Genomic DNA, 25,358 nt, shown 5'->3' with positions numbered 1-25,358 from the left:
GATCAGGGCGGGGGTGCACACACTCCAGCATCTATACAACCAGCATCTACGTCTATACAACCCGTATCTACATGTATATAACCAGCATCTATATCTATACAACCAGTATCTACATGTATATAACCAGCATCTATATATATATACAAGCAGCATCTATATCTATATAACCAGCATCAATATCTATACAACAAGCATCAATATCTATACAACAAGCATCTACGTCTATACAGCCAGTATCTATATCTATACAACCAGCATCTATATCTATACAAGCAGCACCTACATCTATACAACAAGCATCAATATCTATACAACCAGTATCTCTATATATACAAGCAGCATCTATATCTATACAACCAGCATCTACATGTATACAACAAGTATCTACATCTATACAACTACCATCTATATCTATACAACCAGCATCTACACAACAAGCATCTACAACCAACCAGCTCCTGAGCTTTCTCAGTCACTTCTTCACATGAAAGGACCTGATTCAGCATCTGAACATCCAGCAAATCAAGGGGAGTAACGATGAATTGACTTACTAATCCATGTATTTTTTTAGAATCTGACCGGATCGATCCGTCTGAGGAAAATTGTTCATCAAATCAATCAATGACATAATAAACTCGTTTCAAAATGCAGAGATTTCATGTGGATCTTGGAATCTAGACTGAGGCATGCTGTTTTTTATTTTATTTTATTTTTTTTACTGACAGCACATGTGATGCAGCAGAAACTGATCAACCATCTTTCAGTCTTTGAATGGATCAAAGTAGAATGTTCTAATGGTTATTCTTATGTGGATAAACAACTTAATCAAACTCAGGGTGTGTTCAGACTGAACACATTTCAAGTGAATCAGAGTTCGTTTCCTCTGACAATCCAGAGCAAAGTTTCAGTCTGAACACCCCAAAGTAGACTCCGGTCCGGACCAGGAACCACTCTCTGACCCGTCTTTGAGGTGGTCTGTTCGTTTCCAATCGGACTGAGCTCCTCAGTCTGAAAAGTCTCCAAGCTCGGAGTGGAACAACTGGACCTAAACAGCCACCGTAGCTGGGTATTATGGGATGTAAACAGAGGACAAGCGTGGAGCAGCGATGCAGCAGCTTCTCAATGAAATGTAGTGGGATGAATGCAGGCTCATTAAAACGTTTAACGGGATCCACATTACTTCTCTGACTGTTTTCCCAACAATCTGTCATAAAATTTCATCTTTTTTCTACCTTCTTAACCATCTCCTCTGTAACTGTCCTGCAGCATGCCTCCACTGAACCACGGCAGCAGGAAAACCTAATGAACCTGCTGCTGATACAGACGATCAGAACTTATCAGTGAATATCAAGTCTGAATCAGCGAATATCAGTGACAACGCCACGACAAAGACTGCAAAGTGCAGGACTTCCATTATTCTGTCTCTCGCTGTTTTGCCACGCTCTTATAATTCCTAGCCAATGACTGATGAGATCTTTAGTCACATGGTTTTGTTTTCAAGCTTTGGTTCGGAGCAGAAATGTCTGAATCATTGACTGTATACTGTAAATAACTGGACTGAGCAAGCCCCCCTACTTCCGTGTTCCATACAGGAAGTACCACTGGGTTACAAAAAGGCCAAAGTCCCATTGACTTCCATTGAGAAACAGACAGTTATTTCTCAGTCATTTTATATCTCAGAATAATCATTCTTCCTCTGCTGCTTTCTGATTAACTTCTTTTTTCTAATCCTAAATTTTTTATATATATTTTTTTCCATTATCAAAAGTTATTAGAGTTATAAATTGACCAATCAGATGGCTCAATAAGCGTTTGTGGGTCTGACGTCGACCGTCTGGGGGGTTTGATTGACAGATGACGGGTAGCCAATGGGAGCAGACTTCATCAATGGGTCCGTGAAGACCTTTTAACACCTACTTTACAATTCAACAATGTACCAATCATTGTCCTACTGTTGTTTTCCTCAATGGAATGTACCGATGCAGCAGTTTAAAACAACAAGAGGAGCATGCTGTCGACATTTTTAGATGAGGATTTACTCTGTAGAAATAGATTTCACTCTGAGGTTATGTGCTTTGGACCTTTTTGGTTTGTTTAACGTTCGTTTTTCTTTATTTCATTATTTTATTGTAGCTTATAAATTATAAGTTGCGTATATGCGCATAAAATCACCAACCAAAGTTTCATCTTCTTCACTTTTCCAGCTTCAGCCTGAATTAGACGCAGCCGTCTGAGGAGCGCGAGAGAAACTTGAAAGGACCTGGTCGTATTTTAAACAGAAAAAAGATCCAGCTGTTCACTTGTTAGGATGGTTATTTATTTTAAATACCGCTGAACGCGCTTCTCACGTGCATCTGATCAGACTGTAACATGGCAGCGCATGTTAAGTAACAAGCTGCTGCTGCGGCGCGGGGGGAGGGCGGCGTTCTGCAGCGCTGTCACCCAAATGCTCCTTTTATCTCGACAAAAAGGAATAAATGTCAGTAAATCCCAAAGGACCGCTGACAGAATCAAACGTTGGAATGGTTCTCCCTCAAAGGCTTCAACAATGACTTGTACGATTCTCCGGCGTTATTAAAGTAGAAGCCGTTTACATCCCGCGGTCTCCCGCGGTCTCGTGGTCGAAGCGTGGAAAGAGGCGGGGATTCACAATAAACTCACTCCTGATTGGTGACAGTACTTCCTGTAGATTCATGACTCAGCTATGACTCAGACCAATCGCCGAAGATGGTTTGCAGAGGTTTCAAAATGGTGATAGCCGTTTCAGGAAGTGACGGTGAAAGCGGTGACCTGCTTTCACGAGGAGTGGAGGTAATGCATTTCCAATGGGGGACCTCATGGCTCAAGAAGTCCAGTATTTTGTACAGTCAATGGTCTGAATACAGATCAAAACAAGGAGCAGGACTCAATCTGGATCACATTAAGTGGACTTTGTCCAGACTGAATACATTCTAATATGGCTAATTAGTTCTTGTTTACTTGTTTGTTTGTACACATATGTAAGTTTATACTTGATTATCTTGAAGAAATACAATAATCTGTAAAACGGTTCAGTACCAGGTATTGATCTCTGAGTCTCACTGCTGGAAGTTTGGGATCAAGATGCTTTGATCCGTTTGATCGGACCTAAACGAACCAATATCGCTGATGAGTTGTGTTGTTGAAACGAATGGTTTCACTAAAGGTTTGTAGAGAGGATCGCTCAGTGAAACCATGAACCCCTCAGCGTTCACACACTCAGGCCAGAAATAGCTGCAGCTATCAGCAGCCTGGGCATTCCAAGACGGAGCAGCGTACTGTCAACAGAGGACGCCTCGCCATTCTCACACAGCGAGCGCAGGAGGGCGGAAAGTAGAGAACGGAGTAGAAACTTCCTGCTGCATGTACTAAAAGCAGCACTAGCACGGACACTGATGTTTTTCCTGCATGACATGAGGAAAACCTGCAGTATCAGTACTGCACTGACGATGCAAACCCATCTCACTGCTTTCCTCACATGGAGGCATTTATTACATCATGAGAAGATTATTCCAGCAACATTTCCCTTTTTAACATTGTGACCAGAGAACAGACTCATAGCTACTTTCTCAAACTTGTAGAAAATTACAGTTTAGTGGAAACTCATTGGTCACAGCAAACGTTCACAGAATGCTCAACGGTTCTGCAGAAGAAGCTCTTCTGGCTGGTGGCGGAACGACAGATTTCTGCAGATGATGTGAGACACAGTCCATGATAGTGACACATCAAACCAGCACTGAGAACAGATGAGGCGAAGGAGGTTTGCAGATTTCAACCGTATCACTGAAGATTTTGGATTCAGCTCCACTGGAGTCTGTTTAACCCTGCAGCAAAACTGCAGCTGGAATTGGTTTCATTGTTTTTTACTGTTTGGAGCCAAATTAAAGCCCAACTGAGATGTTTTCACAACACAAGATTCCTTACTCTGGATTTCCAGTAATAACATATTTTTTTAATCAAATGTTTTTTTGTTTTTTTTCATTTAATCACTCTTAATATTTAGGAAAGATTTCTCCTCCAACATTCTCTGACATAATTGTGCGTGCATGATGGGATATGTGTTATAGTTACATATAGATACAATTTAACATATGATTAATATTATTTCAAAGTGTTGATTCAAATAAACTGCATTTGAGCCAGCCAAGTATTTGGGCTGAAGAAACCACCCCTTTGGGAACACTGACACGGTACCAACAGTGAAGCTCGGTGGAGGTGAAATTATGTTTTGTAGCCAAGATCCTAGTAGAAAAAATTGCGTTTTAAAAAAGTGGCTTGCTGTGTAACGAATAGTTCTGCTGCTCGTCATAGACATTTTTTGGTCAAAAGATTTATGGGGGAAACAAATAGATTTTTGATGAGAAATAATAAATGCAGTTTCTAACAGCTCAGGTATTAAAATTCAAGATATTTTAATGCTTTTTTATCATAGATTCTATACTTTTGATACGTTTTAAGAGCCCTCTGGAACCCTGACATTTAGGGGAATTTGGGAAGACCTTTTCTAATCACATCCTTTATGGTCACTCGCCGTGGCGTTCTGCAGTACCTGGTAGAGGAAGCGCTGGCTGAACTGGTGCATGGCGCCCTGCAGCTGGCTGCGCTGGCTCTGCCACTGCTGGTAGTTGCGCACCGACTCGGCCGTGGGCCTCTGCCACGTGGTGGTTCTGGTGTTGTGGTCCACATAGTAGAAACGGCCCCGCTGATCCACTCGCTTCTCCCAGCTGGACGAGGCGACAGAAACGGGACGGAGGGAGAAAGTTTCACTGTTATGAGATTCAAGGCTGAAAAAGCAGTTTATGATAAAAAAAAAAAGTTAAGAACAATAAACAAAGACAAGAAAAGAAGAGAAAATAGAAGTTTAGGAGAGAAAAAGACCAGAAGAACATATAGATGCTGCAGAACATAGACGGACGAAAATGGAAAAAGAAAAACAGGAAAACAGAGATGCTGCTGAAGCTGTTTTTAGAGGATTCTGTCAACACTGAAACTTTTTTTTAATCGCAAAAAGACGAAAAAGCCCCCCAGATCTTTTTAGGCTTTGTGAGCTGATTGTTTCTGAAGTCCCCCTCCAATGAAAATCATGCTTCTTGAGTTTTTAACATGTATGTGTGGCATTTTTCTTCTGAAAGAGAAAATGTAATCGTGTTTGCCTTTCCGAGTATTTCTCTTTTTAAATCGCTGTCACTCAAACTGTCTGAGAAAAACTCCGTTTGAATTCCTGAGACTTGCTTACGTCACGACAGTTGGCCCGGATACAGCTGTCGGGGCCGGAGCAGAGTAGATAACATCTCACTTCTCACACTTTAATCCACGTCATGCAGTGATGGTGTGCATTATTGCATTGCCCGCTTGTATTTTAATCGCCTCCAAAATGGGATTTTTTTGAGTTGTCCTCACGTATTTAAAAAGAAACTGAAAGTAAAATCCCATCAGCTGTCACAAATATGCTGTTCGCATTTGATCCAACCCGTGGAGGAGCGGCGAGCTGCAGCAGCGCCGTTGCTTTATAGCACCTCCGCTCAGGAACCACCGGGTGGTTTAACCGGACACTGGAACCGTTCTCCTAAATGTAACCCTTCGTCTACATCTAAAAACGTCAGCACTGGCTGCACGCATTTAGAAAATAACGCGCGATAAGACACTTTCTGTATTCTGGCATTTCATTAGATTTCTTGTTCAAGTGTTCAGTTCTGAGCTCCAGCTAGTGCTGCTGCGGCTGCTGCAATGCAGCCTAAATGATCAAGTTTTATTTTATTTTTTCATGGGGAGGAGAAGGGGCGGGGTTACGCAGCTCAGCACCATAAGCCACACCCACTCAGAGGAATTTTTGGAAACGAAGGCTTCGGATCAACAGGAAACATGGCTTTTTAAGACATTTAGGGTGTGGGATTTTTTGTTAAAAACTTCACAGTCCTAATTAAAACCCCACTCGGAACATTTAAAGAAAATAAAAGAAATTGCTGTAGGGGGACTTTAAAGTTTGATCATGTTTTTATGTAAAGCACTTTGAGGGAAATTGTTTTTTGGAAAAGTGCTACGCAAATAAAGTTTGATTTGATGCTTTTTGAAAAATGTCTCAATTTAACAACGAACAAAAGCTTGATTAATTTTAACCATTTGATTTCAGAGTTTGAACAGAGAACTACAGTCCATGAGAGCTCTGACTGGTAACCGCTCCACAGTGAGCGGTTGAACGCTGTGACGACCGATGACGTAACACGGAGCTACGACCAATGACGTTACACGGAGCTACGACCGATGACGTAACACGGAGCTACGACCGATGACGTAACACGGAGCTACGACCGATGACGTAACACGGAGCTACGACCGATGACGTTACACGGAGCTAACGCCGATGACGTAACACGGAGCTACGACCGATGACGTTACTCGGAGCTACAGCCGATGACGTTACTCGGAGCTACAGCCGATGACGTTACACGGAGCTAACGCCGATGACGTTACTCGGAGCTACAGCCGATGACGTTACTCGGAGCTACAGCCGATGACGTTACTCGGAGCTACGGCCGATGACGTTACACGGAGCTACGGCCGATGACATTACACGGAGCTACGACCAATGACGTTACTCGGAGCTACGACCGATGACGTAACACGGAGCTACGACCGATGACGTTACACGGAGCTACAGCCGATGACGTAACACGGAGCTAACGCCGATGACGTTACTCGGAGCTCTCTGACTGGCAACTGCGCCGCATAAAGCGACTGAATACCATGACGGCCAATGGCGTTACTCAGTGCTTTAGGGAGGACCCGTCCCCCTGAGACGGGGTCTGGACGGCGCTGAGATACCGGTGGCTGACAGAGAGAACGGTATCTCAGCCACTCCCTCCGTTTCCATTGGCCCACCAGACCCGCCTGTCTGCTGCCATTCTCATATCTATGACTTCAGCGCCGCAGAATTTGGGGGACAGAATGGACTTCCGCTCGCTCCCTGCAGACGGCTCCCTGCAGACGGCTCCCTGCATCCCAAACCTCGGAGCAAGTTCTTCTGCCGAGCAGATGCTCTGCATCCACACTTTGACTGCCGGTTCAGAGGGAACTGGAGCATTTCAAGCTCACGCAACACTCCCAGCGCTCCTCAAACCCTGAATGGACTCACTGTTTATGCGACTTGCACAAACATGGCCGCTGTTGTAAGGTGGCATGAGATGATGCTTTCATGCTTTGCTGGACAACGAATCTTTGTTTGAAACTGAGACGACACGTTTCACATGCTGAAAGCAAAGAGAATGAACTCTAAATGAAATGATCAGCTCAAAGACTTAAATCCACATCTGTAAGAACCAGGAGAAAAGACAGAAAAACAACTCTGCTTCAGTCTGACCAATCTCTGATAATTTAGTTTAAAAAGATTTTTCTATTCCAGAGTTTTACGCTAAATGTCCTTTTTATTTGTCCTCCAAAAAAGCAACAGGACCCTGTTAAAAACAGCAAAAATACAGTTTCATCAGGGCGGGTCTTTAAGACAGAACACAAACCTTTCCCTGTCCAATAACAAGCTTCCTATTCAGCAGAGCCGTGGAAAATCCACAGCAGCGTTTTGAGTCTCTATGCAGTTATTTATGTCAGGTATCTCCTCGATAAAGTCTGTAAAATATAAAGTTTCTAAGTTAATCTTTTCTCTGTCTGCTGCATCTCTATTTCTGCATGAGATCAACAAAATTAGAAAAACTGACAAGATCTTTAGCTTGAATTTGGATCTTAGTTTGGGAATTAACCACTTAAATATCATAAAGCTACATCAGAAATCTGAGGAAGGAAAATTAATTTGTCCAAATTAAATAAAAAGTCAATCTTTTACTGTATTTCAGGTCCTTGTGCATAAAATCAAACTGACTGCATAAAGAACCTACTCATCTACACTACAGTGTGAATCTGATTTATTTAAGACATCATGATTTCAACTATTTGGAGCCATAAAGAAGAAAGTCATTAAATTATTGGTTATCTTAGACTGAAACAGAAACTGCAGCATCTGCTGTAGTCTGCACTAAGATGAGAGATTATCAGATTCACAGCATGAACATAAATACGAGGCTGAAGATCAGAGAATGACAGGAGCCCCACAGAGAGGAGGCTTTTATTCTGAAAGTCCCTCATCACGTCAGCATCCCCACAGAGAGGAGGCTTTTATTCTGAAAGTCCCTCATTACTCCTTTTCTCTGGTGTTCCTGACCGTCATCATGGTCAAACTTAAAGAGAAACTAGCAGAGAAAATCGTTGGTTGTGTGAAAGTGTCAAAGCTGTCATGCAGAAAAAACAACAACACAACATCTGTACTCTATCAACCCCGTGATCACCGACGTGTGCGGGCTGACCGCCAACGTTTTTCTGGGCTTCGTTCGTCACCTCATCATGGAGAACATGGATGATGTTGAGCGAGTAGAGAGAGTTCTACAGAGGCGCCGGCAAAGACGTCAGCGTGTCAGAGTCACCAGATCCTTCAGAGTCTCTCCCGGAGCGCCGTCCTTCACGCCACGCCGACGTTACAGCCAGTTTGAACGTTACGTCCGTCTGTCTGTGGCCCAGTTTGAGCGTTAACCCAAGAGGGGTAAAACTAAAATAAAACTGGAGGATTTTTTGGTATTGTCTCAATGAAAATAAGAAACGCATCATAAACCTGAGAAGCTGAAGAAACCGCGCCCGCGATGACAAGAACACGTTAGAATCCTTACAGCGGTCTTTAACCACAAACCTTTGTCCCGTTTTATACTGTTGATCGATTCACACTGAAAGAACGAGGTAAAACGTTGCAGACAGAAACCAGATGTTTCCATCGACTATGAAATTATAAAACTCACATTTATTGAATACAAGTTGTTGTGACGGCGCCACCACACCTCCCCCAGCATCCCCGCTCATCAGAAGTTGAGCGTGTCTTCAGAATTGTTGGATCCACAGCTCCTCTGTAAAACCGCAATTTCCCAGAATCCTTTCCTCCGTAGCCCCTCCCATGTAGCTCGCCGCTCGGCCTGAAAAGGATGCCGACGTCTCCTTTGATAGATGATGATGAGCGCTTGAGCCGTGACAGACGTGAACGTATCGGTTTATGTTTCTGAATGAATTATCGTGAGTCAGTTTCTGTTTATTCACATCATTATGATTTAATGCAAACTGTGGAATCGGGACATTTTTGGCATTTCTAGAGTTTAAATAAAGTTTTGCTCATATGTTTAATGGAAACACAACTGATGTGAAAAACTGACAGTTTCACACTCAAGAAGAGCTTGAATGTCACGTTAGTGATGCATTATGGGTAACAACAGAGGAATGAAAAGCCAGAGTGAGTCATGAGCTCTCGTCAGCCTTCCTTCGGATGGCTTTCATTATTTCAGCTTCAAACCCCGATTGCCCAACCCCCCCCACACCAACCGTTCCTGGTGTGTGCATCTGGAGCGCTCGCCTGGCTCCGCCTGCTAATTGACCCTCTGAAGAGCCATGCGGCCGGCCGCCAGCACGTCGCTGCATGGAGGTGCACGTGGAACCAAGAAAAGACTTTTGTTCTCGGCCCACACTCTGCTTCCTCTGGTGGAAAAACTGAGATGGGGGTTTGGATTTAAGGGAGGTGACCTTTCCCCAAAAACAGCTGCCCCCCCACCACCGCCATCAGTCACACTCTGAGAAAATCAATCAATTATCTGCAGAGAAAGCACTGCTGCTCCTGGAAAACAGCAGCTGGAGGATCAGCTCCTCCATGAATCTGATCTACTGAAGATCAACCTGATCCACAGATTATTAACCTGATCCACAGCAAATTAATCAGATCCACTGAAGATTAACCTGCTCCACTGAAGATTAACCTGAGCCACAGAAGAGGAACTTGATCCAATGAAGATTAATCTGATCCACTGAAGATTAACCTGATCCACTAAAGATTAACCTGATCCACTGAAGATCAACCTGATTCACTGAAGATCAACCTGATCCACTGAAGATCAACCTGATCCACAGAAGATTAATCTGATCCACTGAAGATTAACCTGATCCACTGAAGATTAACCTGATCCACTGAAGATCAACCTGATCCACTGAAGATCAACCTGATCCACTGAAGATCAACCTGATCCACTGAAGATCAACCTGATCCACTGAAGATCAACCTGATCCACTGAAGATCAACCTGATCCACTGAAGATCAACCTGATCCACTGAAGATCAACCTGATCCACTGAAGATCAACCTGATCCACTGAAGATCAACCTGATCCACTGAAGATCAACCTGATCCACTGAAGATCAACCTGATCCACTGAAGATCAACCTGATCCACTGAAGATCAACCTGATCCACTGAAGATCAACCTGATCCACTGAAGATCAACCTGATCCACTGAAGATCAACCTGATCCACTGAAGATCAACCTGATCCACTGAAGATCAACCTGATCCACTGAAGATCAACCTGATCCACTGAAGATCAACCTGATCCACTGAAGATCAACCTGATCCACTGAAGATTAACCTGATCCACTGAAGATTAACCTGTTCCACTGAAGATTAATCTGATCCACAGAAGATTAATCTGATCCACTGAAGATCAACCTGATCCACTGAAGATCAACTTGATCCACCAAAGATTAACCTGATGCACTGAAGATTAATCTGTTCCACTGAAGATTAACCTGATCTACTGAAGATTAATCTGTTCCACTGAAGATTAACCTGAGCCACAGAAGATTAATCTGATCCACTGAAGATTAACCTGATCCACTGAAGATTAACCTGATGCACTGAAGATCAACCTGATCCACAGAAGATCAACTTGATCCACTGAAGATCAACTTGATCCACCGAAGATTAACCTGATCCACTGAAGATTAATCTGTTCCACTGAAGATGAATCTGATCCACAGAAGATTAACCTCATCCACTGAAGATAAACCCTATCCACTGAAGATCAACTTGGTCCACCAAAGATTAACCTGATGCACTGAAGATTAATCTGTTTCACTGAAGATTAATCTGATCCACTGAAGATTAACCTGAGCCACAGAAGATCAACGTGATCCACTGAAGATTAACCTGAGCCACTGAAGATTAACCTGAGCCACTGAAGATTAACCTTAGCCACATAAGATTAATCTGATCCACTGAAGATTAACCTGATCTACTGAAGATTAATCTGTTCCACTGAAGATTAACCTGAGCCACAGAAGATTAATCTGATCCACTGAAGATTAACCTGATCCACTGAAGATTAACCTGATCCACTGAAGATTAACCTGATCCACTGAAGATTAACCTGATCCACTGAAGATTAACTTGATCTACTGAAGATTAATCTGTTCCACTGAAGATTAACCTGAGCCACAGAAAATTAATCTGATCCACTGAAGATTAACCCGATCCACTGAAGATTAACCTGATCCACTGAAGATTAACCTGATCCACTGAAGATCAACCTGATCCACAGAAGATTAATCTGATCCACTGAAGATCAACCTGAGACACTGAAGATCAACCTGATCCACTGAAGATCAACTTGATCCACCGAAGATTAACCTGATCCACTGAAGATTAATCTGTTCCACTGAAGATTAATCTGATCCACAGAAGATTAACCTGATCCACTGAAGATTAACCTGATCCACTGAAGATCAACCTGATCCACTGAAGATCAACCTGACCCACTGAAGATCAACCTGATCCACTGAAGATTAACTTGATCCACAGATTATTAACCTGATCCACTGCAAATTAATCAGATCCACTGAAGATTAATCAGATCCACTGAAGATTAAGATTTTTTCTTTGTCTTTTATTGCAGAAGTTGGGATCCAGGAAGTAGCAGACTGGTGGTGGTTCTGTGTGTTTGCTTGTTCACCCTGGTGTTGTTTTTAGTGATTTATTTATTTTTTAGGTCCGGCTTTTCTTCCGCCCCAACTTCCAGGTCTTTTCCTTTACCAATTGGTTGCAGATTTTTTTAGCCAATTTTAAACCCTGTGATAATAAAATTGTATGAACATTTAAAAATTCTTCCTTGGGCTCACATCCCGACGTGGCGTTGTTGACATTTTTCTCAAAGCACTAAGGCGAGCACCACTTTCCACTCTGGGAAATATGAGAAGAGATGATGGGTGGAGGACGAACATCAGCCGGAGAATTTAAATCTGCTGATAAAACATGACGTCTTGTGCTCAACTGTAACGCTCATCATCTTTATTTCACACTGTGAATATCAAATAAAGGAATTCAATAACTAATTCCTCCTGAAGGGTTTTTCCTTTTGGCCCAAAACAAACAAGGTTTTCCGGCTGTTATTGGTTGACATGAAGTTCAAACCTTGATCCAAATATGACAGCAGTTGTGTGGAAGTCCATCAGGTCCCTTTAATGTGAAAAACTGAAGCGTGTGAAGTGGCTGTGCATCAGCGGAGACCGCTCACGTACCCTGCAGGCAGCGGCCGCTCCCACGTGGTGGTCTTGGTGTTGTGGTCGACGTAATACACTCTCCCGTGAGGTAAAACCCGCTGCTCCCAGCTGCACAAACACACAACCGCTGCAGCAGTAACAAACCACCAGAGCTGCTCGCTGATAAAATGATCAATTAGCTCTAATTAGATTCCTGCTTTATGTTCTGCTGGAATCTAATGGAAACGGTTCTTAACGGGTCCACAATTTACTCACTAAGAGCTTGGAACCACTTCTAGCTACACCTTGTTTTTAGTGTATGTGTTACTAAAAAAGCTCATTTAATCTCAGTAAGAGAAGATCCATGATCAACATAACTGCTGTTTGACTTCCTGGTCCAGGTTCACATAAACAGAGAGGTGAGTGGCTGATATTTGTTCACCTATGCATAAAGCATCAAAAAACAATGATATTTTAGTAAAAACCTGTTTGGCTTCTCAAATAATTAAACAGCAAACATGTTAAATAAACCTCAAAACAAAGGAACATAAATAGGTTTAAAAAAGACAAACAGAACAAGAGTTCTCTCTTTAGTGAACATAAACCCTTCTTTCTGTTCTCAGACTATAAAACAAACTAATGATGAAACATTTCCAGAGTTTCGGCAGCACCTGAAGCTTCTGCTGTCTGTCCTTTCAAAATAAAAGCAGAGAATATTCCCTAAACATTAAGAACTGGTTTTAAAAGGCTTTGAGGTTAAATCTGTAATCCCAGACGCAATTAAAGCATCTGTACAAACATTCTTCATTTTTCTTGGCTGAACGGTTTGAATTTAGACATATTTGGTTTTCCAGAGGAGGCGTTAGGCTCTAGGTAAGCAGTGTTCTGACTGTTTGGAGTTTGACACTCATGATGTCTTTCAGAGAGATGCACCTACACTCACACCATGCTCTCTTACATGAAACCTGAAAGTCGCTCTGCATTAAAACCTTTACTAAATGCAGCCCAGAGTGACGTCACAACCTGCTTACATTTGTGTCTGTTTTCTGAAGTCAGACTTTTATTTTTGTGGTCCCATGAGAGACGATTGTGTTTGGATTCCTGTTCTGATGAACTGTCATGAATCTCATCGAAGTTAGTTATTTGATCTCCTGCAGGACTTCCTGTCTCTTCAGGGATCAACTGCTCAGACTTGGAGGCTGCAAAGTAAGCCAACATTATCACACTCCCGCCTCCATGTCATTGCTTTTTCATAAACATACATGTGAGAGAGAGCTAATCTTTGATCTCCTCAGTCATTTCTGCTCAGCAGAATCATTTTTTCCGACTGTTTCTTAGCGGCTAATCGTGAACTGTGACAAATATGTAAAACCATAAAAATCTAATGTTTTCCGCTGCTGTAGAAGGAAGTCTGACTGAAGCCATAAAATAAATATAAATAAGTTACCAAAGTCTAAAGGACTGAATTGTCTAATTTTTCACTTTTAAAACCGTTTTGAAAACCTGCCTCTTACCCAGTGGGGAGTGAGTCGGTGGCGGGGTCTGCGGTGCCGCCTTGCTCCGGGTTAGACGTGGCGTTGGGGCCGGGCTCGGCGGGGGCGGCCGTGCCTTGACCGTCCTGACCCGGAGACGGGCTGCCGCTGCTGCTGCTGGCGGCGGGAGATCGGCCCGATGGAGAGGCCGGAGGGGGAGGAGTCTGTCGGACGACGGACTCACAAGTGCTCTCCGTCCCGTTGGACACGACCTCCACCTTATCTGTGAGGACAAATGCCGCAGTCGAGAGAACGAGAACCAGCTGATTCAAACGTAAACACTGGAGCTCCAGACTGAACAGTTTCAAGAATCTCAAGGGTTTTGTTCAGATTCTTCTGACATTCATGAACCGTTTTCTCTCTTTAGACTCATTTAAGCTGATCCTGATCACTAAACTGTTTCTTCACAATAAAACGTTTGAATCAGAGTGGCTACCACTCTGAAGTCTTGTGAATTTCAGCGTTTGGACATTTTTGTTTCCAGCTAAAGATTTTCAGCCACCATCTTTGTCTGCCCCTCTCCTTTCCCTAACAGACACTTTTATATCATTTTTTTCTTCTTTATTCTGCTTTTTCACCTGCTGCAGCTTATACTCAGGGGTGACTTTTAGTCCAAAAGACCCAGTAAATGTTTTCGTTACATCCAAACTTTTTAAAATGTGAACATTTGACCAACAAATTCATAAACTTTAAAAGTGTAAACATTTAAATAATCTTGGTTTCTTTAAGAGCTTTCACCAGGAGACATAAAAACAAAGACCTGCACGTCTCTGCAGGATATTTACCAGCACCACCCCCAGGACTGCCGTGACTCTTGGAAGGCCGATGGCGAGGGCAGGAGCTCGGTCCCAAAACCTGCTCCTCGCTCAGATCCCCATTGGTCAGAGAGCTCCCCCTGGAGCCCCCCGTCGATTCGGTCTGTAGACCCCCCACTGAGAGCCTGTTGCTCCTTCAAACAAAGAACAAGGAAGCAGACGACGTTAGGAGGGAACAACGCCGTTAAGATGCTCTTGTTGGCTGCCTTAGAGTCTGGAGCTTCATGACTGGGAGCTGCAGCAGACCAACAGTGATCGCCACCAAAGTTGTATTTTCATGGAGATAAAAATACATTTGCTCTGTAATCGAGCGCTTTCACATCAAGAAATGAAGAAATAAAGAAAAACACCCCGTTTTCCCTCTCCAGGATGGAGGAATTCTGTGGTAGCAGTTGGACCAGCAGACAGCATCGGGCAGGAGGCGGCATCGGGCAGGGGGTGGTAGCGGGCAGGAGGCGGTAGCGGGCAGGGGGCGGTAGCGGGCAGGAGGCCGTAGCGGGCAGGAGGCCGTAGCGGGCAAGGTTCCACCACTTTCACCAAGCTGGACTTGCGCAATGCATATCACCTCAGTCGAATCAAGAAGGGGGGTGAGTGCAAGACGGCATTTAATACACCTCGTGGCCACTATGAGTATCTTGTTATGCCTTTTGGGCTTACCAACGCGCTAGCTGTGTTTCAGAACGTAGTGAATGATGTATTGGGGGACATGATCAATGACTTTGTTTTTGTCTATTTGGATGACATCTTGATTTTTTCTCAGTCTAAGGAAGATCATGTACAACATGTCAGAAAGGTTCTACAGAGTCTTCTCCAAAATCAGCTGTTTGTGAAGGCGGAGAAGTGCGAGTTCCATGTCCATTCAGTGTCGTTTCTGGGTCTTAATGTGGCCTTCAGGCCAGGTGCAGATGGATCAAGCAAAAGTTTAGGCTGTCCTAAATTGGCCCGTTCCTGAAACCCGTAAGCATCTGTGGCATTTTCTTGGGTTTGCCCATTTTTATTGCAGATTCATAAAGGGATATAGCCAGATAGCTGCTCCACTTCATACCCTCACTTCCACTAAGAGACGTTTCATTTGGAACCCATGTGCTGAAGCTGCTTTCTCAGATTTAAAGAAAAGCTTCACGTCAGCCCTCATTTTAAAGATGCCTGATTGTGGAGGTGGATGCATCTGACCAGGGGGTGGGGGCTGTGCTGTCCCAACGATATGAGGATAACAAGGTTCACCCTTGTGTCAACTTTTCACGTTGTCTGACGGACGCTGAATGCAATTATGATGTAGGAGACAGGGAAGTCCTTGCAATCAAGCTTGCTTTGGAAGAGTGGCATCATTGGCTAGAGGGGGCAAAACATCCATTTGGTGCGTTTACTGACCACAAGAATCTGGAGTACCTTCGAACAGCTAAGAGGCTAAATTCACGCCAACCCAGGTGGTCGTTGTTCTTTAATCGTTTTACCTTCTCATTATCCTACAGACCTGGATCTAAGAATGCCAAGGAAGTGAGACAGGCCCAAGCCCAGGTAACCAGTTCTAATGACTGCTGGTGTACTGTACCCATATCACCATGGATTTTGTGACAGGCCTTCCTTCCTCTGACGGTAACAACACCATACTCACTGTAGTTGACAGATTCTCTAAGATGGTTCACTTCATCCCTTTGCCAGGGTTGGCCACCGCTAAAGAGACTGCTGACATACTTTTACGTCAGGTGTTCAGGCTTAATGGGGTTTTGGTCGGAATTCTATAGATTGCTAGGAGCATCAGTCAGTCTCTCATCAGGGTTTCACCCACAGTCTAATGGCCAATCAGAGAGACTCAACCAACGACTGGAAACCAGTCTCGGGATCCTGAGTTCTTCGGACCCCTCCTCCTGGTCTTGTAACGTAATTTGGGCAGAATATGCTCACAATTCGCTGCCCACTACAGCCACAGGTCTTTCCCCTTTTGAGGTTGTTTATGGTTTTCTGCCTCCTGTGTTTCCTTCCCTGGAGACTACTGTGTCTGTCCCCTCTGCTCATGTGTCTGTGTGCAGGATCCATTGGGTTTGTAGACGGGCTTGTCACATTCTTTTCAAAACTGTGGAGTCCTATAGACGTCAGGCTAACAAGCACCGGAGACCGGCTCCCACTTACAGACCTGGTCAAAAGGTATGGCTGTCCACCTCAAACCTTCCCCTCCATGTGGACAACAAGAAACTGGCACCCTGCTTTGTTGGACCCTTCCCAGTCACTAGACTCATCAACCCTTAAGCTGACAGACTTGGGTTGCCCCGGCCCATGCAGGTTCATCCAAACTCAAACCTGCCGGGGACTCAGACCTGGTCCCTCCAGCTGCTAACCCCCCTCCAGTTCGATTCATTGATGGGGGCCCGGCCTACACTGTCAGGGCCCTTCTCCGATCACATTGCAGGGCATGTGGTTATAAATATCTAGTAGCCTGGGAGGGTTATGGTCCTGGATGCCCTCCAGGTTCATCCTGGATTGTGCTCTCATTACACATTTCCACCATGATCACCCTGGGGACCAGCAAGTCATAGTTTGATCTTCTAGTTGTTTTGTGGTTTTAACCCTGTTTTTGGCCTGGATTAAGAGTTTAGCCTGTTCCTTTTTTTTGTTTCCTGTCCCCGTTCCCTCCTTGGAGAGTATTGATTTCCTGGCGCTCTCATCTCTTTATGCCACCGAAAGAAAACCCCTACCAGTGGAATCTACCTACTTCTTCGTTTTGGAATCCCCAGCAGATCTGCTCACGTCAGACCCTCTGCACTATTACCCTCTGGAATATTTGTCCTTCACCGCTGCTTCTGAGGACCTCCAACATAAGCAATCATCATCACCCCCAAGCTTGGATCCTGAACTACTGCTAACTTTCTATATCTGACTTTCAGACTCTCCTGCGCATATGGCGGAAAATCAACTTCCTCTACTTATAATAAACACTTTGATTCTAACCTGTTCATTGCTCTTCTTGGGTTGTCCTCCTGAACTCCTAACAATACCCTTTGGAAAATAATAATAAGCTTATGACAGCCTGGAGGACCTGGAAAAATTCATCGATGATTACTTTGATACCTTGGTCATGAAGAAGATGAGCACCACCACGCCTTCCACAAAGCGCAACCATCCTGAAGATTCTCCCCCCCAGGCAATGGAATCAGCGACGCATTAGATTCCATTGATAAGAAGCTCTCCAGCCTTGATGCCCGCCTCAACCTGCTGGAGATCCTCCACAAAGAGTTCCAGGGCCTGCGGGAGTCTCTGGCGTTCAGCCAGCAGCAGGTGCAGGAGTTAGTTGCGGAGAACCAGAGCCTCAGGGAGTTCGTGAAGGTGCTAACCTCCGACACCACCCGGCTCTCTGAGGAGAACCGAGCCGTGAAGGAAACCCGCCTGGATCTTCAGGCGCGGAGCATGAGGGACAACCTGGTCATTTCGGGGATCCCGGAGTCCACCGGCTCGGAGGGAAGAGGCCCGACAGCCACCGCCCGATAGTAGCTAAGTTTGAGCATTATAAGCAGAAATTGTCGGTCAAGGCTTGCGGGCGAGAGCTGAAGGAACGCACTTCAGCGCAAATGATCAATTTCCCGCAGAGATTTTACGCCGCAGAAAGCTCCTCTTTCCCCTGAGAAGACAACACCTGACGCCGGGTCCCGCGTGGTGGTCGCCGTGGACAAGCTCTTCGTGGTTGGTCAGCTCTTCCGGGACCCCGAGATCACCCCGTGGCTGTACTGAGCTGCGTCCGAGCTGCGTTGAATCACCTGCTAAGCTTATTTAAATGAATGGAAACAGATCAACCACCCCCCCACACCTCCTCTCAGGAGAGACGTTTTTTTTTCTCCCCTCTCCATGTTTCTGTGGTTTTCTCTTGTATTCTTTCTGTCAAAACCCCTCTCTCCCCCTCCTCCCCCCATACCATCAGAGGACATCACATTCCAGGTAAGCTCTCACGCATTCACGGAACACCTGCGCGCACGTGGGTTACAAACAGGTGTGTGTGTAACTACAGAGTGTGTGTAGACGGGCCCCGCCCATTCTAGTTTACTATTTAGACCTGGATGTTTTATGATATTGTTTCCCTCTGTTGCCATCTTCTTTTTTCTCTAAATCCCCCCTCTTCTTTTCCGTCCGGTCCAACAAAACAAAAAGCTACAAACTGATCAATATAAATAAAGTTTAGCGTTAAATACAACAGGGGTTTATACTCAATAAATCCCTGTTGTAACAGTAAAATCTGCCCAACACAAGAAGCTCTCAGCCCACATCTGTTGGCTCAGCTGTTGGACAGGACAAGTTAAAAAAAAAAAAATCCAAATGTTTCTGGAGCTTTGTTGCTGAACTTCCAACATATAAAATACATGAAAATCTGTCTGATCTGAAGGAGTCGATTCATGAACTCAGGATGTTGTAGTTTTAGACAAACCAGCGGCGGTCACACTCCCACTGGTTACTTTACTGCAGGTTTGAATATCATGAGGATAAAGTGAGCCGTTACCTGCTGTGGGATGCAGACGTACTCTCTTCACTCTGCGTCCTCCTCAGGTTTGGTCTGTCTGACTCAAGCACCTCTGAAACAGACGCATCACGCCGTCACGATACAGAATAACAGATAATGACAGGATCATCAACACGACAAAAACTAAAGGGATCCAGTCGAGACCGTTCAGATAAAAGACCGGAACCGAAACACTTTCAGTACATAATACATTTATACAGTAACACAAAACTAGTTCTAATAAAGAGGATTTTGAATCAGCTCACACAGGAACTACATTGCATGTTTGTTTAGTTTGTTAAACAAGAAATATTTCCAGTACTTAAATAAATCTGAATACCTCAGTCGGTGTCATTTATGAACATTTTATTCACTTTTGTTGATGCTTTTATAAGTCACAGTGAAAAACTACATTTTTCATTAGCTACATTTATAATAATTTATTCAAAACCTCAAGAATCTTATGACTTTTACCGTTATAGAACATTCAGTTTGGAGAGAAGACAGAAAAAATGATCAGAGCTGATAAATGAAGATGTTCCTGAAGATTTCCTAGCTGAATGCAGCTCTGAGGAAACAAACGTTCACTTGAAAGTTTTTCCTCCAACAGCAAATATAAAAAACAAAGAGAAAAACATAGAAAAAAAAACGCAATCAAACTATTTATTTCAAGTATTAAGCCAAACCATCCTGAACCCAGAATAACATTTTCCCCTTTGTTACTCGCTATGAATATACCCAGTTATGGTGGCCCTGAAGCGACAAATCACATCAACATATTTTGACAACTTTAGTATTTAACGGTTTCATGAACTATATACAAAAGAGCTAATAACATATTTATGATTAAGAGTAATACTAGAATTACTTAGTGCATGTGGATGTATGTGAACATTCTAATCTAACGTTTTGACTAATCATATTATTTTTGATATATCTGTATAGATACACATTTCTGCTGTTTGTCTTGTATTATTTCTGCTTTGATTGATTCAAATAAACTACTTCCAATATAAATCACTCAACAGAAACAAAAAAGATCACACAAAATAACAGAAAAAATCTACATTACATTTTAGAAATCAAAACTAAATTCTAGAAACCAAAGAGTTATTTTGGAAAACCAAAGTAACAAAATAGAGAAACCAGAAAAGGAGGTATCATGGGATATCACGAATACATTTGGTTGATCAATCACCAAACTTTTGCTGGGATTGTGGCTAGAAACTTAAAGAAAAAGATATCGCAGAATAACCAAATAACTTCCTGCTGAAAGGTAAACAAACTTTTAATGTAATGTAAATGTGCTACGATAGCACAAAGGTTAATCTGTTTTAGTGTGGAGGGATTTGCACATCAATTTCCAAATGTTTGCTCTTATTTCTATTCAAGTCATTTTAAGCTTCATTATTTTGGAGGTTCTTTTTTATGTGAAACGTCTTTTAACTCCTAGGTATAAAAAGCATTTTATAAATAAAGCTTGATTTGATATAAAAAACAGAAAGAAAAGCGACTCAAAGGTATGGAAAGGAAACACCTTTTTGCTTCTGGAAATGCTTCACAGAACAAATTCGGTTTCCTGAGCACAGAAACAAGCTGGAGGATTTATAGTTTCTCATGAAGAGCAGAGTTCCTCTCCAGCTTACTCCTCCATGTTTATAAAAACTAATGAAAGCCAGAAAGGCTCGACACATGTGGCGGTGGAAGTACAGTTGGCGGTTTCACAGAGACCATTCATCCCAGTGTGTGCACGTTTGTGTGCGAGTGGTGGTAGAGTAGGAGGGGCAACTATACAGCCCCAACTGTGACTCCAGACCGCAGGCCTGCAACATGCCTTTCATTAACACCCACTTTCTCTTTTTCCATGGAAAACACGCCGAGCTCTAGCGAACAGGAAGGTCACTCCGGACAGGACGGGAAGGTCACGGCGGACCGGGCGGGAAGGTCACTCCGGAGCGGGCGGGAAGGTCACTGCGGAGCGGGCGGGAAGGTCACTCCGGACCGGGCGGGAAGGTCCCGCCGGACCGGGCGGGAAGGTCACGGCGGGAAGGTCGCTCCGGACCGGGTGGGAAGGTCACTCCGGACAGAGCAGGAAGGTCACGGCGGTCCAGGCGGGAAGGTCACAGCGGACCGGGCGGGAAGGTCACTGCGGAGCGGGCGGGAAGGTCACTGCGGAGCGGGCGGGAAGGTCACTCCGGAGCAGGCGGGAAGGTCCCGCCGGACCGGGCGGGAAGGTCGCTCCGGACCGGGCGGGAAGGTCGCTCCGGACCGGGCGGGACGGTCGCTCCGGACCGGGCGGGAAGGTCGCTCCGGACCGGGCGGGACGGTCGCTCCGGACCGGGCGGAAAGGTCACGGCGGATTGAGCGGGAGGGTCACTCGGTCCAAGCGTCCTTTATGTTTGCACACATACGGTATTTCCTGCTATCAAACGTAAAGCAAACAGGTCAGCTCTCTGCAGCAAACAGACTCTGTCTTGTCCGGCTTCAGCCCATGAAAGAGCTTCTTGTGAGCGGCTCTGCTGCACATACAGAAAAATAAACCTGGTCTTGAGGAGAAGCCATTGTGTCAGCGAGTTCGTCACACGCCTTCCTCGTAACAGCACGGCTCTAATTACTGGCTGGTGTTGGTGTGTTTGTGGTGTGTGACGGTAAACCTGCAGAAACATCAACACCTCCAGCAAAAAGAAAAACGACAAATACACAGAGTCGGCTTTAAAGCTGCAGCAGTCCACAAACAAGACTTTTAAAGAAAACCTTCGATAACTTTAGCCTAATTTTAAGCATGTCTTGTGGTCAATATGTTGAATAAATGAAAAGTTAATTTTATAATATATTTAAAGGAAAAACCTTTAAAATAAATAAAAAACATAATATACTAATACTAGTATTATATAATATACATATGATATATTCTATGTATATACAAAATATACATGTAAAAATAGTGAAACATCAGGTCAGTTTATGAAAGTGTTAGGAGTAGTTCAAGGTTCCTCTGAAAAAACAGCTCATTTAAAGAAACTTGTATCTTTTTAGTCCGGCTGTGGTGCAGAGGGAAACCTCAGAATAGAAGATGGCAGATTCAGTTCTCGCCTTCCCTGCCGACACAGGGACCACAACCGATACGGGGACCACAGCCGACACAAAGTCTCTCGACAACAAAGAGACCCTCACCAACATAGGGACCACAACCAATACGAGGACCCCAACCGACACGGGGACCACAGCCGATACGGGGACCCCCGCCGACACAGGGACCACAACCGATACGGGGACCCCAACCGACACGGGGACCACAGCCGATACGGGGACCCCCGCCAACACAAGGTCCCTCAACAACAAAGAGACCCTCACCAACATGGGGACCACAACCAATACGAGGACCCCAACCGACACGGGGACCACAGCCGATACGTGGACCCCCGCTGACACGGGAACCAGAGCCGATACGTGGACCCCCGCCGACACAGGGACCACAACCGATACGGGGACCCCTGAAAACACGAAGACCCTCGCTAACACAGGAAACCCCACAGATACAGGGACCCTGGCGAAACTGGGAGCGATTCATTAGAAGTGCTCTGCATGCGTTCGGTCACATCCACGCATCCTCCGCCGACCAAAACTGTTGAAAAGCTCAAAACCAAATTCACGTAACGACCCATCGGCCAAAACCCTGGACGGACATCTAACAAGTCCGAACGTTTGTCCTACTAACCACGTTGACGAAGCTCTGCATGGGTTGACTGTACGGAGAGTGCACTGTACTCTGCCCTTCCTTTTTTTGGGGGGGGCGGGATCCAAACGCTTTTTCTTCTAACCACGTTGATGAAGGATTTATGAAAGACTCCAGAGAACTGTGAGAACGTAGCTTCAGACAACAAGAGTCCTGCATCAGCATTACAGGAAAGATAATCTTATTTATGTAACAAAATATATTTTCATGGTTCAATACATTTCCAAAAACCTGTAAAAATGAAGATTTCTTTTTAGTTTTCATCCAAACATCCAGGCTCCTCTTTGAATGAAATGTCTGCTAGGTTTCCTTGAACTAAAATAAAAATGTGTTTCTGGCTTATTTCTGTTCGGCATAATCGTCCGTCTCTAGTGTGGCGACTGAACCGTGAGGCTGTTTTTCTGCAGATACTCTGGGGTTGTCTCGGCTGTGGTAAAACGTGTCTCCAGCAAAATGGAGGGTTCAAACACGCACAGTGAGAATCAAAGTTTCAGAGCTTTTTTGTTAGAGCTCTGGATTCTGTTTCTCTCCATCTTTAATTGCAATGGTTTGTTTATGAAGCCGTCTCATACAGAAACGCGTCAGAGAGGAATTTATGTTCTGGGGAGAGCTTCTGGATCAAGACGTGTTCACAGAAACACAAACCTGAACAAGCAAAAGCAGCAGTTCTGTATCTACACAGCAGCTCAAAGAGTTTAACCTTAAACTCCGGGTTTCCACGGCACACTCCGACTCTGTTCTCTAACCCCCCCCCTTTCAAAAGAAAACACACATGACCTTTCCCCTCCGACTCAGAGGAACCCCCCTGCTCACGTTCACGCGCCTGAAGATCACAGGAGGCGATTGTGTGGCTGAGCTGCAGGAACTCTGTGATTCTCTGAAACAAATTAGACAAAGCCGCCCTGATGTGAGCGATTATGTGAGCAGCGAGCCTCCCAACAATGCTGCATTTACAAGACGACAGAAACGGGGAGGAGCCTGCTGATTACACCTTGACCTCTGACCTCTGCACATGCTCAGATGGTCTAAGGGGATGGTCTTGGGATTTTCTACTGTCAGACATCCATTGAGGTTGATCAAAACGTCAAGAACAAAGATGGATGCCCTCCTGATCATAAAGGGGACCCGTCATCATCAGGAGCAGCTCCTCACAGCGCCCTCTAGGGGTGTAACGGATCACGGATAATCCGTGGTCCGTACGGATCAGAAGCCACGGTTCGGGACACGTGTGTACCGCGGATCACTCCAACCCTCACCCCCTGAGCACACACACCCCGCCCTGGCAGAATTTAAATTAATTGTTCGTTCACATCAATGGAATTTGCGTCAAATTCATGAAAATTCTTTGTTTTGACAAGAACTAAAGTAGCTGTTTCATGGTTGTCTTAAAGTCTGTTCACCTGAAGCTCCCGCTGCGTGTGGGAGGAGCTTCCGTCATAAACTTTTCTGGACATCATAATGGAGGACGTGGATCAACGCTGCTTCTCCACAGGCAGAGGGGAGGGGCGGGGCTCCTTACCCAGGATGCAGAGCGGCGCGAGCAAAAAGGTCCGAGCTGTGTCTGTGTTTTTCTAAAGTAGATGCAGACGGCGCACGCGGTTACTAATGTAACAAACACACGGATTGTAAGGGCGGTAACGGCTGTACCCTGTCCAAACACCACGCTAAAATACATGAGATTCTAGCGGAGAGGTGCTGACCGTACAAATGAGACGTCTAGCGGTGTTATTGATCCAACAGGTAAGTGTGCTCGCGGTTCACAGGTGGATCACGTGACTGAAGTGTTGATTATCAGAGAAAAGTGAAGGAAAATATAATTAAAAGGAGTGAAATGAATATGGATACTGTAAAACAATAAACAATAAACTATGATTAACAGCCTGAACATTAATATTATGCATAAACAATAATAATTAAATTGTTGTATTGTGTTTTAAATTTTTCAAAAAAGTTTTTACAGAAAATTAAAACATATCTTTGTGTTAAAAATAGTTAAATATCATAGATTACCAGGTAATATAATGGTTTTTGGAATACTTACCATATCGAGATACATCGATATCGAGTTATCGATCGTGAATCGCATCATATCACAATGTACCCTGAGATTCCAGCCCTAATGAAGTACTTTGTATGCTTATTGAATATATGATTTGAGGAGATTCCAAAAACTAATTTAGCTTATATCTTCTTTTATGCTGTTTTTATATTTTTTTACTGATCAGAAAAATGTGACCCTAAAACCGTGACCCTAAAACCGTGACCCTAAAACCGTGACACGATCCGAAACATGAATTTTGAGATCCGTTACAGCCCTAGCGCCCCCTAAGCCTCACAGCGCCCCTTAAGCCTCACAGCGCCCCTTAAGCCTCACAGCGCCCCTTAAGCCTCAC

The 25,358-nt window shown here is 44.3% G+C and overlaps 1 protein-coding gene across 1 annotated transcript in view; it reads right to left on the bottom strand.

Moving 5' to 3' along the window:
- wwp2 (WW domain containing E3 ubiquitin protein ligase 2) overlaps positions 1-25,358 on the bottom strand; it is a gene marked incomplete in the record, with an annotated part of 68,161 nt that overhangs the window by 15,501 nt on the left and 27,302 nt on the right. The window contains 5 exon segments of the mRNA XM_024281274.2: positions 4,568-4,742; positions 12,439-12,528; positions 13,914-14,154; positions 14,717-14,880; positions 19,230-19,302. Coding sequence (XP_024137042.1) covers positions 4,568-4,742; positions 12,439-12,528; positions 13,914-14,154; positions 14,717-14,880; positions 19,230-19,302 — 743 coding nt within the window.

This window comes from Oryzias melastigma, linkage group LG6 (assembly GCF_002922805.2).
Source record: "Oryzias melastigma strain HK-1 linkage group LG6, ASM292280v2, whole genome shotgun sequence".
Taxonomy (NCBI): domain Eukaryota; kingdom Metazoa; phylum Chordata; class Actinopteri; order Beloniformes; family Adrianichthyidae; genus Oryzias; species Oryzias melastigma.
Note: the sequence above shows the minus strand (reverse complement) of the source record. Positions and strands in the feature narration are given on the sequence as shown.